General features: G+C 40.0%; 2 protein-coding genes across 2 annotated transcripts; both read left to right on the top strand.

Annotated features, from left to right (window-relative positions):
• The first annotated feature begins 391 nt into the window (after nt 1-391).
• LOC121416752 lies at nt 392-3,691 on the top strand. Its single transcript, XM_041610209.1, has 2 exons — nt 392-1,952; nt 3,146-3,691. Exons 1-2 carry the CDS (start codon nt 471-473, stop codon nt 3,689-3,691), a joined length of 2,028 nt encoding a protein of 675 aa, XP_041466143.1. The 5' UTR covers nt 392-470.
• Nucleotides 3,692-9,156: 5,465 nt separating this feature from the next.
• On the top strand, nt 9,157-14,029 carry LOC121416906. The gene is made up of 2 exons (XM_041610433.1): nt 9,157-13,133; nt 13,961-14,029. Exon 1 carries the CDS (start codon nt 9,189-9,191, stop codon nt 12,477-12,479), a length of 3,291 nt encoding a protein of 1,096 aa, XP_041466367.1. The 5' UTR covers nt 9,157-9,188; the 3' UTR covers nt 12,480-13,133; nt 13,961-14,029.
• Nucleotides 14,030-15,341: the final 1,312 nt, after the last annotated feature.

Here is a 15,341-nt window from a genome sequence, read left to right as displayed (position 1 = left end):
GTGGTTATAAACGTGTGGTACACAGTGTGTTTAATATGTGTTTCGGACTGTGTGGCGACTGTGTGGCAACACTGTGTTACACAGTGTTGTAAACACAGTGTTACCACACGTCCCAAAATCATATATTAAACACATGTGTTACACGCTGTGAACACACTGTGGTACACACTGTGGTACACACTGTGTTACACACTGTGGTACACACTGTGGTACACACACTGTTACACACTGTAGTAACACTGTGTTTGTTCCATAAGGGAACGTACACTTATCTTGAGTCAGCAATTGTCCCCTCCCTACGTTATGTTCATATGTTTCTCCATGAGTCAGATAGCAAATGGTTAAAATTATTTTGGTCTCTTGTTTATTATCCAGATATCTACAGTGAGAAGATTTCGGAATCTCTGACTGTTCGAAAATGTCGCACCATCTTGGAAGACAAATATTCGAATCAGCTATGTAAAATTCAAATGAAACCTTGGGACAAAAACGATTATGCAGAGTTTGAAGATATGCACACCGTTGTTACCATGGTAAAAAAGGATGCTCGTGGAAGAGATATTAAGGCAAAACAAACACTTCAAGGCTCTGTTGGAAAAATATTTTCAACAAAAGTAAACGGGAATCTTCCAAAACGAATCCTTATTTCGGCTCCGGCTGGACGAGGAAAGACGACAGCTGTTGCTAAGATAGCACACGACTGGGTTCACAAAGAACATGGCTCAGGATTAGAGGACTTGCCACTGCTGTTTGTAGTCAAGTTTCGAAACACAAGTCAAAGCACATCGATTGGAGAAGCTATCATATCACAACTCCTGAGTGATGTTGACGATCTGACGCCAGAGGGGCTGGAAAGTTTTATCAGACAACATCAGGGAATCTGTCATATTGTACTAGATGGGCTCGATGAGTATGCTGGTATCTCTTCCTCAAGCAATATCATGAGAATTCTCCGCATGGAAATTTTCTCACAATGTAGAGTTCTTGTAACAACACGACCTCACTTAGAAGACATTTTTAGTCAAGGGGATCTACCAAGGGTGTACACAAAGATGGAGATCGAAGGATTCTCGCGAGAGAACGCACGCGATTACGTTGACAGGTTCTTTACTTCTGTTCAGAAACCTATGAAAGCGGATGGTCTGAAAGTTTACCTTGCTGAACAACCCCTAATTGAGGAACTCGTAAAAACTCCGCTATTTTGCCTCATGGTCTGTCACTTGTGGTCTGAAGATCAACTTCAGCGTAACACTAAAACTCAAACCGCATTATTCGATGAAGTTAACGAATTCTTAATGCTCCACGCAAATTCCCGGACACCTGGCTTGATAGACACTCAAAAACAACTAAACCAAATAATACTGAAACTGGGAGAAATTGCTCTCACTGGTCTGCTCAATGATGCTAAGAAGTTAGTTTTCTCGTCTTGTGATTTTCAGAGAGTTCCCTCTATTCTTGATATGGCATGTGCCCTAGGAATAGTCTCAAAGACTGTTTCACCCAGACGCCTTCCACAACTTGACGAAGCATTTTCGACTACCACAACTATTATTGAGTTTTATCACAAACTTGCTCAAGAACATGCAGCAGGAAAGTATCTTGCTGATAAAACAAACCGCTTTCCTTTGTGGTTGAGGTTCAGTAAGTTAGACCGAGTACTGCGAAATATAAAAACAAGCATTGGAGAATATGAAAATCTTATTCGGTTTGCTTCTGGTACGAAGAGCAATCTCTGCATTAGAATAATGGAGAGCGTCCTTTCAAATAGTCATTTATCTGAGAGTGAGCGATATCGTATTCTTCTAGATTGTTCATCTGAGTCTGAGGTCAACGATGGGAATGTGTCATCATTGGTACGAAGGTGTGTGAGGTCACGGCGTATAGTCTTGAAGTCACCGACAGTGTATACTATCGTTGGGATGCGAAATCTTCCACGTGAGCTGAAAGAGCAGGTAATCTTATGCCAGAGGATTGCCAGAGAAATAAGCCCATACAGTCCATGATGTTATGCTTTATATATCATACAATATATGCCTACTTTTGTGGCGCAGTACTAACTGATGTTATCATTTAAGATTAAACCAAACGAGCCAGCAGTAGCATAACAGATAAAGGCGAATAAATAAATACATGGATGAACCAAACACCATTATCAAACAGTTAACAGATCAGAGTTTAGAAAATAAAAACCAGCTATTTGGGGTCTTTTTTTACTCACTTCTTGTTATTGAAGGACATAGTCCTATGACATGTATGAGGAATAATAAATAAATGATGCGATACTTAATGTTTATTAATAGTTAAATAATACGCGTTGATTGTTTCAATTACCATCAAAAGATAAAATGGATTCACTTTGTATTTGAAGGGTTTAGTTGCAAAAGGGGTTAGGTCCACTTTTTACTGTTCCGAAAAAAACATGTTTTTTTTTTTTTCTCACCGCATTACACTAAATGAGAAACTAAATTGTCACGATGTACTTCCCTATCATGTGAACATAAGATTTAGTATAAAAGACATCTACCTGTCTTCAATTTTTTACTATATATTCTTTCAAAAATTATCATTGTGGACCTAACTATTTCATTAAAAACATGATTTTCTTTGCCACTTTTGTTCGTGTTTTCATGTGAATAGAGGTTTTGAGACAGAAAACTAAAAAAAAATATGAACAATGGACCTAACCCCTTTTGACAAATGAGCTCTTCAGAATAGTTTGTATGCAAACATGGTAAAAGGGGTTAGGTCCACTCTCCAATATTCCCATATTCTTATTCGAAACTAAATTGCAATATTGCAGTATTCTCATGCGAAACAAAATTTCTACCATGAGAACATAAAATTGGGTATAAAGTACATGTAAGTCTGCCTGTCTTCATATTTTTTTAAACATTCTTTAAAAAGAATGGTGTGGACCTTACCCCTTTAGCAACAAAACTGAAATTGACCTAACCCCTTTTGAAAAAAGTGATTTTTCTTTGTCATTTTAGATCTTTTTTTTTATGGGAATTTCAACTTTTCTTTGGGATCATCTAATGGAGATACATGGAGACAAAAAAAAATAATGATGAAAAATGGACCTAACCACTTTTGCAATTGAGCTCTTCATTTCCTTCCTATGCTGCTTATTTTGTTCCCTGAATAGGTTGGTATTCTACGATTCGAGCAGTCTACCATGACAGCCGCTGTGACAGATGGACTATGGACATGTCTTAAATCATTCCCGATGCTAACTTCTCTCACCATCTTAGACTCATCTATCGATTTTTCTCCATCTCCTCCTGAGCTACCATCCATCACAGAGCTATCAACTAAGAGAGTGACATCACAATGCTATGAAGGGTTGATCTCATCGCTCCCTGCTTTGGTTTATATCGATATCACTATCGATGAGGCAGAGGGAGACATATCCCATATAACGGCTGGTCTTCGTCGGACTGGAGGACAGAAGCTCGAACGATTAATTCTTCGCGACACTCCGTCATCATTCCCGTCACGGAAGAGTTCTTTCCAGAATGAGACAGAGGGAGGACCGAAGCTGCTTTTCGTCCAAAAAAGTACGGGCATGAACATGCTTACATGTATATTGCAACACCATGACAACGGTCTACATCCGGAAAAGAAAGGTCATGTTGAAGTCCTCGAGTCGTTTGCATTCTTGGCATCGTTGGCTCAACTGAAACTAGAGTGAGTTGTTATTTCTTAGACAATAAGAATTACCTTAAAGGCAACCTCCCCCCAGAAATGATTTGAATAGATAGAAGAAAATCAATCAAGAATTATGCAGAAAATTTCATCAAAATTGGTTGTAAAATAAGAAAGTTATGACATTTTAAAATTTCGCAATTTTTTCCAAAAAATAACAGGGATATGCACAACTCAGTGACATGCATATAAGTCAATCGATGGTGTCCCTCATTCAATATTCCTTTTCTTTTCGTCGTATGAATTATACAAAATTTCATTTTTTTTTTTACGCATTTGACAATAAGGATCAACTTGATTGAACGATAAAGAATTAAAACAATGGTGATGGCACATATTCAGGAAAGAATTAATCTTTGTTTCACACGCGAAAAGGGACAATATTGGAATATTTCATGCAATAAATTGCAAAATAAATGGTGAGTGAACGATGTCATCAGTCTCCTCATTTGCATACCTACAAGCATGACAAGGATGTGATTGCAACTGTTTTATGAAATAAAGCGAAACTTTTAAATGTCATAGCTTTTTTATTATACATCCGATTTTGATGACTTTTTCAGTGTTGTGCTTGTTGGATTTTTCTTTTCTTATTCGAATCAACCTTTTTTTGGGGGGAGGGGGGTGGACCGTTGTCCTTAATTCTGACCGTCTCATTTGTTAGTGTTAGGGGGTTATTCCGTTCTTAAAGGACACGTCCACCCAACAAAAAGTTGATTTAAATGAAAAGGGGGAAATACAACAAGCATAACTCTGAACACTTTATCAAACGCGGAATCCGATGTAAAACAAGAAAGCTATCATAATGACATTTGAAATGTCGCTTATTTTTCACGAAGCGGTTACACAATTCATGCATGCACATCCCGAACGGTATGCAAATCAGGGAATAGATGACATCACTCACTATTTCTTTTGTATTTCATTCTATGAAAAATATGATATATTCTAATTTTCTCCTTATTTTCCTGTGAAACAAAGGTTCATTTCTCTCTGAACATAATGAATTACCATTGTTTAACATTTTATGGTTTAGCCAAGTTTGTTCTTATCGTCAAGTCTGTAAAAAATGAAATAATGTATTATTGAAACAATGAACAAGAAATAGTGAGGGATATCATCGATTCTCTCATTTGCATGTGCCTAAATTATGCATAAAAATAAGCGAAACTCTATAATGTCATAACTTTCTTATTATACATCCGATTTTGATGACACTTTCAGTGTTATGCTTGTTGGATTTTTCTTTTCTTATTCGAATAAATTTTTTTAGGAGGGGAGGGGGGGGGGGTGGACCGTTGTCCTTAATTCTGACCGTCTCATTTGTTAGTAGTGTTAGGTGGTGATTCCCTCTGTTGCGGCATGAAATATAAATAGGGTCTGAAACCCAAGTCTATTGAACAAAGTTACCTGTATGCAAAGTTATTTCATGTCTATTGGTTAGGATCTCACTTTCCTCTCCTGGTGACAAAATGTTTCTAGATGTACTAATTCTGGTTGGTCAAGTAAACCAAGCCCAGTGTATAATCAGGTAGCAACAGTATTCCAATTGGTCAACACATTGGCCAAGGATGCAAATTAAACATGACTCAGAGATACCAAGAAATAGGAGATACCACAAAGTTATCCCACTTGGCATCAGAAGACAAAGAAAAGTTCCACAGTCAAGACGTATTCACCATTTTGTTATAAAACTTGAAGAAAATTGCATAGATTTGGAGGTCAAACAATTGGTGAGTTGAAATTATATTATTTGTATAGTTATACATATTTGTACTGATAATCTTGTACTAGTTAAAGGGACTTTCTTCTGTATTTAAACCATAAATATTGTTGTTTGTCATGAAGTTGTGATGACTGCATCTCAGTCGAGTATATATGCTACTCCGCCTAATGTTATATAACACTTCTTTAAGTTAAGAAGGGAGAAATTCTGGTTCTGATTATAATAATGTATATGAATTAATTCATCTCTCTTATGTGTAATTCAGTTATAGACATTACATTACTCAGTTAATAGACATTACATTACTCTGATATTAGTCTTTGATATACATGTACATGTATTGGTACTTCTAAATGAGGTTTCCTAAGAGGATTGCTAGAGTGAGAGAGAGACGGAGAGAGAGAGAGAGAGAGAAAGAGAAAGTTTGACCATTACGTGCACACACACAAGTGCACCTACTATTAAGTCTTTGTTCTGAGGTGCACAGATTTGTCAATGGGCAAAAGTTGTGGCTAGGCTGTCAGCTTGATGGTTGCCATGGGTACGAAGTTCTGACCATGACTGGGGTTTGTTTACACAACTGCTTGTGTTTAGTAGTATTAGGATTAAAGTTAGTATCGATTTATCTTTGGTATATGATGAGTTTAAGTTCCTATTTTAGTTATTATGTTGTATCATCATTGTATATATACCTGAGCGATATGTATTAGCTTATTATAGTCTTGTTTATGTTTATCTAGTTATCAAGAAGATATTCTGTTGTCGTTAGTTGTTTGATAATGATTGTTGATCATGTATTTATCATATGTTTATCTTCTTTCTTATATTTCAGCGAACCACTCACTCACTCAGTTCACTCGCTTAGTACACTCGCTTATTTCGTATACTTCGTTTCCGCACTTCACTGTTCACTATTCTGTACACTTGTTCATCGTTTAGTTATTCATCTGTATACTTCGTTTACGCTCAACACCGTCAAGTTATTAAAGTGTTTACATCTTTTGCTTATGATTTGTGAGCTGCTTCGATACTTGTTGATTGCTGTGATTAAATGAAGCATAACTGTATGGAATTGTGTTCCTGAATTGTTTATTTCGAGTGCGTTCGGAATATCGACCAACAAATTTATTACTACCATCCTACTTTAAACTCCTGTGGCTTAATTTGTTTACAGAAGTCACATAAGTTCGCAATTGCCGACAATAATAAGGATGGCAGATTCAGATTTTTCAAATGATGATAACGTCACTTCGCTGAAGCGTTCATGTAGGGGATACATGGGGACATTATCCCGACTCTACAAGGAACTAGAGGTTTTAATGGCAGACTTCAAAAATAAGGACGCAGTAGTGCAAAGGCATCTTCAACTCGAAAGGGTATTCACCTCGTACAAAGCAAAAAGCGATGAATACATAAGCGAGTTGAGTGGAGCAGAAGCGGAGGCTGCGTCAGAGAAATTCGAAGGAAATGCCAAGAACAATCGAGAGTTCCGAGTCCGACTACAAGACTGGATGGAGGCAGCGGAGAAAGAGGTTGACGTGGGAGGTCGGTCATCCGACGTTGACGGCGACGTCGATGACGACAGGCAGTCAGTGCGGTCTTCTCGATCGTCGAGCAGCAAGGCGTCGCGGTTCTCCGTAGCGAGCTCAACATCGTCAGCACGACTGAGAGAAGCAAGAGCCAAGGCGGCTGTTGCACGCCTAAATAGACAGCACATGGCAAAGGCCCATGAACTTAAACAAGAACAGTTGAAGCTTGAACAGAAGCTTGCGGCGATGGAAGCCGACAAGGACATCGCAGCTGCTGAAGTCGAGCTTCAGTGTCTCGAGGAAGAATCGGACGATGAATGTCAAGTAAGAGTAGATAAGTCAAATAAGGTACATGTTAATGACTCTACTTTTAATGATGTCAAAACAAGGGATAATAGAAATTCTCTTGATGAAGCTGCACATGTCCCCATGGTAACAAATTTGAATCCAAATGCCCCAGAATACACTGGGATAGGGGTAAAAGTAGAAAGTGTCAAGGGGGATGGTGCAGCAATGTCTATGTCTAACATGACTCAAATGTTTAACGCTATGGACTTAGTGATGAACATGCCAAAGCCGGAAATGAAAGTATTCGATGGTAACCCATTAGATTATTGTGCCTTCATTTCCAGCTTTGACGCCACAGTAGCTTCTAAGATAAGCGATGATAGGGCTAAGCTAACCTATTTAATACAATTCTGTAGTAGTAAGGCTAAGGATAGTATTGAAAATTGTGTCTTCCTAGGGCCCCAGACCGGATACCAAAAGGCAAGGGATATTCTAGAAAATCAATTTGGGCAGCCATACATGGTTGCCACTGCTCACATGAAAAAGGTGCTGAGTCGTCAGCTCATTAGACCAAATGACGGTGAAGCACTATGGGACCTCGCTCGCGGCATGAGGAAATGTCAGATGGTTTTGTCGCAAGGAAATTATCGTGCCGACATGGATAGCACAGAAAACCTTCTGCGCATCCAACAGCTCTTGCCAGTCCACTTGCAGTCCGAGTGGGCAAAGAGGGCGCATTCAATGATGACCAGGTTCATGGCTCCAACGTTTGAAGCCATGACAATGTTCATTGAGGAGTCCGCCCAATTGGCAAATAATTTATTTGGACAAAACATTGGAAAATCGAAAAACAAACCATCTGACAAATCCTCAAAGCCAAAAGGAGGGTTCAAAGTGACAGCAATGTCGACTCAGAGCAACACCACAGCCGGTAAAGGTAAGTCTAAAGCAAAGAGCGATAGAAGTTGTCCTTGCTGCTCTGGGCGGCATAACCTAGAGGACTGTAGGAACTTTGTCAAGAAATCTTTCGAAGAAAGAAGGAACATAACCAGGAAGCACAAGTTGTGTGATAACTGCTTCCGACCTTCACACATGTCGTCTGGGTGCATGATGAAATCTAGATGCACTGAGAAGGGATGCCAACGGAAGCATCACACCCTTCTTCATGCTCCTGCATCCTTCTTCAAGGAAGGAAAACCTGACAAAGCTAAACCCAAGAAGTCCTTCAATTCCCAAGAAGCCAACTCAGACACCGGGGCCGGTAGTTCAGATGAAGAAGCACCTAGCAGAGAAGCGGGCGACTGTTACAGCAGTGTAACTTCACAAAGAAAGGTAAGTCTAAGGGTCTTGCCAGTGAAGGTCCAAGGTAATGGACGGGAAGTACAGACATGGGCCTTACTAGATGAAGGGAGCGATATATCAATCTGCTCCAAGGATTTGGTAAGAGACCTTGGGATGACAGGGTCACCACGGCGAATTCAACTCACGACTGTCAATGGGGTTGATTCCAAACAAGGTGAAGAGGTCAGCCTCAAGGTCAGGGATATCCATGACAAGGAAGAGTTGGATATTCCACGTGTCTGGACAGTGAAGTCCTTACCTCTTTCCGATTCTCTGATTCCAGACAACAAGGACCTTCTTAAGTGGAAACACTTAAGAGGTATTGAGTTCCCATCGATCGATGCAACAGAGGTCAAGCTTCTAATAGGAGCCGACACCCCTGAAGCGTTTTGGGTCCTGGAACAGAGGAGAGGGAAAAGGAAGGAACCTTATGCGATACGTTGCCCTCTAGGTTGGACGCTAATGGGGCCAACTACAAGGTCTAAGGAAACTACAGCCTTCCATGTGAACTTTGCCCGGCTTGAAGATGAAAGACTTCAAAGCCAGGTCAAGAAGTTCTGGGGGAGTTAGACCATGTGGTTGAGGATAATCCAGGGAGGATGGGAGAGTCCATCCAAGACATGCGAGCGAGAGAACTCATGCAGGAAAGTATCAAGCTCGTCGATGGCCACTATGAAGTAGGGCTACCTTGGAAGTATCCAGACCCCGGACTTGAGAACAACCGCCATATGGCTGAAGTTCGTCTCAAGTACTTGGAAAGGAGGCTGAAGAAGGATTCTAATCTAGCCGTCAAGTACACGGAGACTGTCCAAGGTTATATAGAGAAGGGATATGCGGAGAAGGTACCAAGACAGAAGGAGGAAGCAAATCTTCAGACTTCCTGTACATGGTATCTCCCTCATCATCCGGTCGTTCATCCTCACAAACCTGACAAGGTAAGAGTCGTGTTCGACTGTGCAGCAAAGTATCGTGGAACTTCACTAAATGACACATTGCTGCAAGGACCCGACCACACCAATAGCTTAGTTGGTGTACTCCTGCGATTCAGGCAGGAACCTGTGGCAGTTGTTGGTGACGTAGAGGCAATGTTTCATCAGGTAAAGGTACCGAAGAAAGATTGCAATGCTCTCCGCTTCCTATGGTGGGAAAATGGTAATCTGGCCACGGAACCGGTAGAGTATAGAATGAAGGTGCATCTCTTTGGTGCAACGTCATCACCAAGCTGCGCAGGATTCGCTCTTCGAAGAACTGCAGAAGATAACCGACATGAATATGACGAAGACGTCGTCAGCACAGTGTTGGAAAACTTCTATGTTGATGACTGCCTCAAATCAGTGCCCTCTGACAAAGATGGGGTGAGGCTAGTCCAGCAACTGAGAAGTCTTCTGCAGAAAGGAGGATTCCGCTTAACAAAATGGGTAAGTAATAGTAGAGAAGTGCTTAACTCAATACCCGAAACAGAAAAGGCTCCATCTGTAATCGATATGGATCTGGATACTCTCCCAATCGAGAGAACGCTAGGAGTGTTGTGGGATGTCGATTCTGACAAGTTCGGCTTTAAGGTAAGTCTGAAGGACAGACCTACAACCAGGCGAGGGATACTGTCTAAGGTAAGTTCCTTATACGACCCCCTTGGGTTCCTAGCACCTTTCATCTTGGTAGCCAAGGTCCTTCTGCAAGGCATCTGCCAGAAAGGTCTAGCATGGGATGAACCAGTGGATGAAAAGGATCTCCAGACCTGGCAAGAATGGCTTGATGATCTTCCCAGACTGACCGAGATCAAGATACCAAGATGTCTCAAACCGGAAGTGCTTGGAGATCAAGTACTTTACCAGCTCCACTATTTCTGCGATGCATCAGAGCTTGGGTATGCAGCTGTGGCTTACCTACGCTTAGTGGATTCTGCTGGTCGCATACATAGCTCGTTTGTTTGTGGTAAGTCTAGACTCAGTCCCTTGAAGGTCACCTCAATACCAAGGCTTGAATTGGCAGCAGCTGTACTAGCTGTTGACATGAATCACATGATTCAAGAGGAATTAAGGTTACCGATTGCTACCACAACGTACTGGACAGATTCAACTTCTGTTCTTATGTACATCCAAAATGAGAGCCGAAGGTTCCATACCTTTGTAGCAAATAGAGTTGCTAAGATTCGTGAGGCAACAGAACTGAGCCAGTGGCGACACGTGAACACTAAACTCAATCCAGCTGATGATGGATCAAGGGGTTTGAAGGCTCAGGAGCTTATCACGAATCCAAGATGGCTCTCAGGACCCGACTTCCTCAAACAAGAGGAAGAAAACTGGCCATCTTCTCCAGCTATCTTGGGAGAACTGAAGAAAGATGACCTGGAAGTAAAGAAAGACAGAGTTCATGTAAATACTGTCGTAACAAAGGACAGTGTGCAAGAACTGTTGACCAGGTACTCATCCTGGAATAGACTCAAGCGAGCCTTCGCTTGGATACTTCGGTATAAGATGTTCTTGAGAAATCGAGATACAGCAGCAAGGCTACCTCGAGGACTCACTGCAGAGGAATTGAAAAGGGCAGAACTTGAAATTACTAGACAAGTTCAGCTGAGATCATTTCCTTCAGATGTGATGACTGAATCAGGGGAACCAACAAGACGGCAAAAGGCCTCAGGTCCTCTGGACAAACTGAACCCCGTCATTACTGAAGGGGTACTGAGAGTTGGCGGTAGACTTTCAAGATCTACTCTTGCAGAAGATGCAAAACATCCAGCTATACTCCCAAGAGATAATCACGTGACTGACTTGATTATCCAACACTATCATGAAGGGGTTGGGCACTCAGGAGCGGTCATAACCTTATCAGCCATTAGAGAAAAGTTCTGGATTGTCAGAGGAGGAGCCACTGTTCGCAAGGTACTTCAAAGGTGTATGAAGTGCAAAAGGAGAAGTTCCCGTAGAGGCGAGCAGTTCATGGCAGACCTCCCAGCTGAGAGAGTGACACCAGATAAACCCCCATTCACCTCTACAGGGGTGGACTTCTTCGGACCTTTCATGGTTAAGAGGGGACGCAGTGAGGTGAAGAGATATGCATGTCTATTCACTTGTCTTGCGTCAAGAGCCGTTCACATAGAGATTGCCTACTCTCTTGACACAGATTCCTTCATTTGCGCCCTGAGAAGATTCATTAATCGCAGAGGAAAACCGGATCAGGTATTCAGCGACAATGGAACAAACTTTAAGGGTGGACATAAAGAATTGAAGGAAAGTCTGGCTGCACTCAATGACTCTAAGGTTGGGAATTTCTTAACCCAAAAGGGCATTGAGTGGCGCTTCAATCCTCCTCTAGCCAGCCATATGGGAGGAGTGTGGGAACGTGTTATACGTTCAGTGCGCAAAATACTAGGAGGCCTACTTCATCAACAGGTTATGTCGGATGAGGCATTAGCTACGCTGATGACGGAAGTAGAGGCCATCCTGAATGCACGCCCACTCACCCCATTGAGCATGGATCCAAAGGATGAAGAGCCTTTGACACCAAACCATCTCCTGCTATTGAGAAATAATCCATCCTTGCCACCCGGCATCTTCACAAAGGATGAAAGCTATGGCAGGAGGAGATGGCGCCATGTCCAATTCATCGCGGATCAGTTTTGGAAGCGATGGGTTAAGGAATATCTTCCACTCCTTCAACCGAGACAAAAATGGACCAGGGAAAAAAGAAACTTCGAACAAGACGACCTCGTCTTAGTGGCAGACGATAATGCACCTCGTGGGCAGTGGCCTTTGGGGAAAATTGTGGCCACTTATCCAGACAAACAAGGTAGGGTAAGGCAGGTCGAGGTTAAGATAGGTTCAAAATATTTCCGGCGTCCAATTTCAAAACTTTGCCTTTTGGAGGAAGGGAAGGGTGCTCCCTAGATAATGGAAAATTATTTAATATTGTAGAGAATAGTACTGAATGCTACCTATTCTGAATTTGCTATCTGAGTCCCAATATTTAATTGTGATTTAAATATGTATGCAGAAAGATATAGCAACAGGTCATTGATTGTTTGAAGTAATTTGGATATGTATTCTAATCGATTATTGTGTAGAATGTTATCATGTTTGTTTGTTTATACTTATATTGTTTTATGCCGCGTTCTAATAGTAGGAATGAGCTTATGGGTGAGTCAGCTCATTGGGGCCGGTATGTTGCGGCATGAAATATAAATAGGGTCTGAAACCCAAGTCTATTGAACAAAGTTATCCGTATGCAAAGTTATTTTGTGTCTATTGGTTAGGATCTCACTTTCCTCTCCTGGTGACAAAATGTTTCTAGATGTACTAATTCTGGTTGGTCAAGTAAACCAAGCCCAGTGTATAATCAGGTAGCAACAGTATTCCAATTGGTCAACACATTGGCCAAGGATGCAAATTAAACATGACTCAGAGATACCAAGAAATAGGAGATACCACAAAGTTATCCCACTTGGCATCAGAAGACAAAGAAAAGTTCCACAGTCAAGACGTATTCACCATTTTGTTATAAAACTTGAAGAAAATTGCATAGATTTGGAGGTCAAACAATTGGTGAGTTGAAATTATATTATTTGTATAGTTATACATATTTGTACTGATAATCTTGTACTAGTTAAAGGGACTTTCCTCTGTATTTAAACCATAAATATTGTTGTTTGTCATGAAGTTGTGATGACTGCATCTCAGTCGAGTATATATGCTACTCCGCCTAATGTTATATGACACTTCTTTAAGTTAAGAAGGGAGAAATTCTTGTTCTGATTATAATAATGTCTATGAATTAATTCATCTCTCTTATGTGTAATTAAGTTAATAGACATTACATTACTCAGTTAATAGACATTACATTACTCTGATATTAGTCTTTGATATACATGTACATGTATTGGTACTTCTAAATGAGGTTTCCTAAGAGGATTGCTAGAGTGAGAGAGAGACGGAGAGAGAGAGAGAGAGAGAGAAAGAGAAAGTTTGACCATATGTGCACACTCACAAGTGCACCTACTATTAAGTCTTTGTTCTGAGGTGCACAGATTTGTCAATGGGCAAAAGTTGTGGCTAGGCTGTCAGCTTGATGGTTGCCATGGGTACGAAGTTCTGACCATGACTGGGGTTTGTTTACACAACTGCTTGTGTTTAGTAGTATTAGGATTAAAGTTAGTACCGATTTATCTTTGGTATATGATGAGTTTAAGTTCCTATTTTAGTTATTATGTTGTATCATCATTGTATATATACCTGAGCGATATGTATTAGCTTATTATAGTCTTGTTTATGTTTATCTAGTTATCAAGAAGATATTCTGTTGTCGTTAGTTGTTTGATAATGATTGTTGATCATGTATTTATCATATGTTTATCTTCTTTCTTATATTTCAGCGAACCACTCACTCACTCAGTTCACTCGCTTAGTACTCTTGCTCATTTCGTATACTTCGTTTGTTCACTACACTGTTCACTATTCTGTACACTCGTTCATCGTTTAGTTATTCATCTGTATACTTCGTTTACGCTCAACACCGTCAAGTTATTAAAGTGTTTACATCTTTTGCTTATGATTTGTGAGCTGCTTCGATACTTGTTGATTGCTGTGATTAAATGAAGCATAACTGTATGGAATTGTGTTCCTAAATTGTTTATTTCGAGTGCGTTCGGAATATCGACCAACAAATTTATTACTACCATCCTACTTTAAACTCCTGTGGCTTAAACACACCTTCTTAAAGGACACGTCCACCCAACAAAAAGTTGATTTAAATGAAATGGGGGAAATACAACAAGCATAACTCTGAACATTTTATCAAAAGCGGAATCCAATGTAAAACAAGAAAGCTATCATAATGACGTTTGAAATGTCGCTTTTTTTACAAAGCGGTTGCGCATGTATGCACATCCGAACGATATGCAAATCAGGGAATAGATGACATCACTCACTATTTCTTTTGTGTTTCATTCTATGAAAAATATGATATATTCTAATTTTATCCTCATTTTCCTGTGAAACAAAGGTTCATTTCTCTCTGAACATAATGAATTACCATTGTTTAAAATTTTATGGTTTAGCCAAGTTTGTTCTTATCGTCAAGTCTATAAAAAAATGAAATAATGTAATATTGAAACAATGAACAAGAAATAGTGAAAGATATCATCGATTCTCTCATTTGCATGTGCCTAAATTATGCATAAAAATAAGCGAAAGTTTATAATATCATAACTTTCTTATTATACATCCGATTTTGATGACGTTTTCAGTGTTATGCTTGTTGGATTTTTCTTTTCTTATTCGAATGAACTTTTTTTTTTTTTTGGGGGGAGGGGGGTGGACCGTTGTCCTTAATTCTGACCGTCTCATTTGTTAGTGTTAGGGGGTTATTCCGTTCTTAAAGGACACGTCCACCCAACAAAAAGTTGATTTAAATGAAAAGGGGGAAATACAACAAGCATAACTCTGAACATTTTATCAAAAGCGGAATCCGATGTAAAACAAGAAAGCTATCATAATGACATTTGAAATGTCGCTTATTTTTCACGAAGCGGTTACACAATTCATGCATGCACATCCCGAACGGTATGCAAATCAGGGAATAGATGACATCACTCACTATTTCTTTTGTATTTCATTCTATGAAAAATATGATATATTCTAATTTTCTCCTTATTTTCCTGTGAAACAAAGGCTCATTTCTCTCTGAACATAATGAATTACCGTTGTTTAACATTTTATGGTTTAGTCAAGTTTGTTCTTATCGTCAAGTCTGTA

Source organism: Lytechinus variegatus, chromosome 6 (assembly GCF_018143015.1).
Source record: "Lytechinus variegatus isolate NC3 chromosome 6, Lvar_3.0, whole genome shotgun sequence".
In the NCBI taxonomy this organism is placed as follows: Eukaryota; Metazoa; Echinodermata; class Echinoidea; order Temnopleuroida; family Toxopneustidae; genus Lytechinus; species Lytechinus variegatus.
This window is presented reverse-complemented; position numbering and strand designations above follow the sequence as displayed.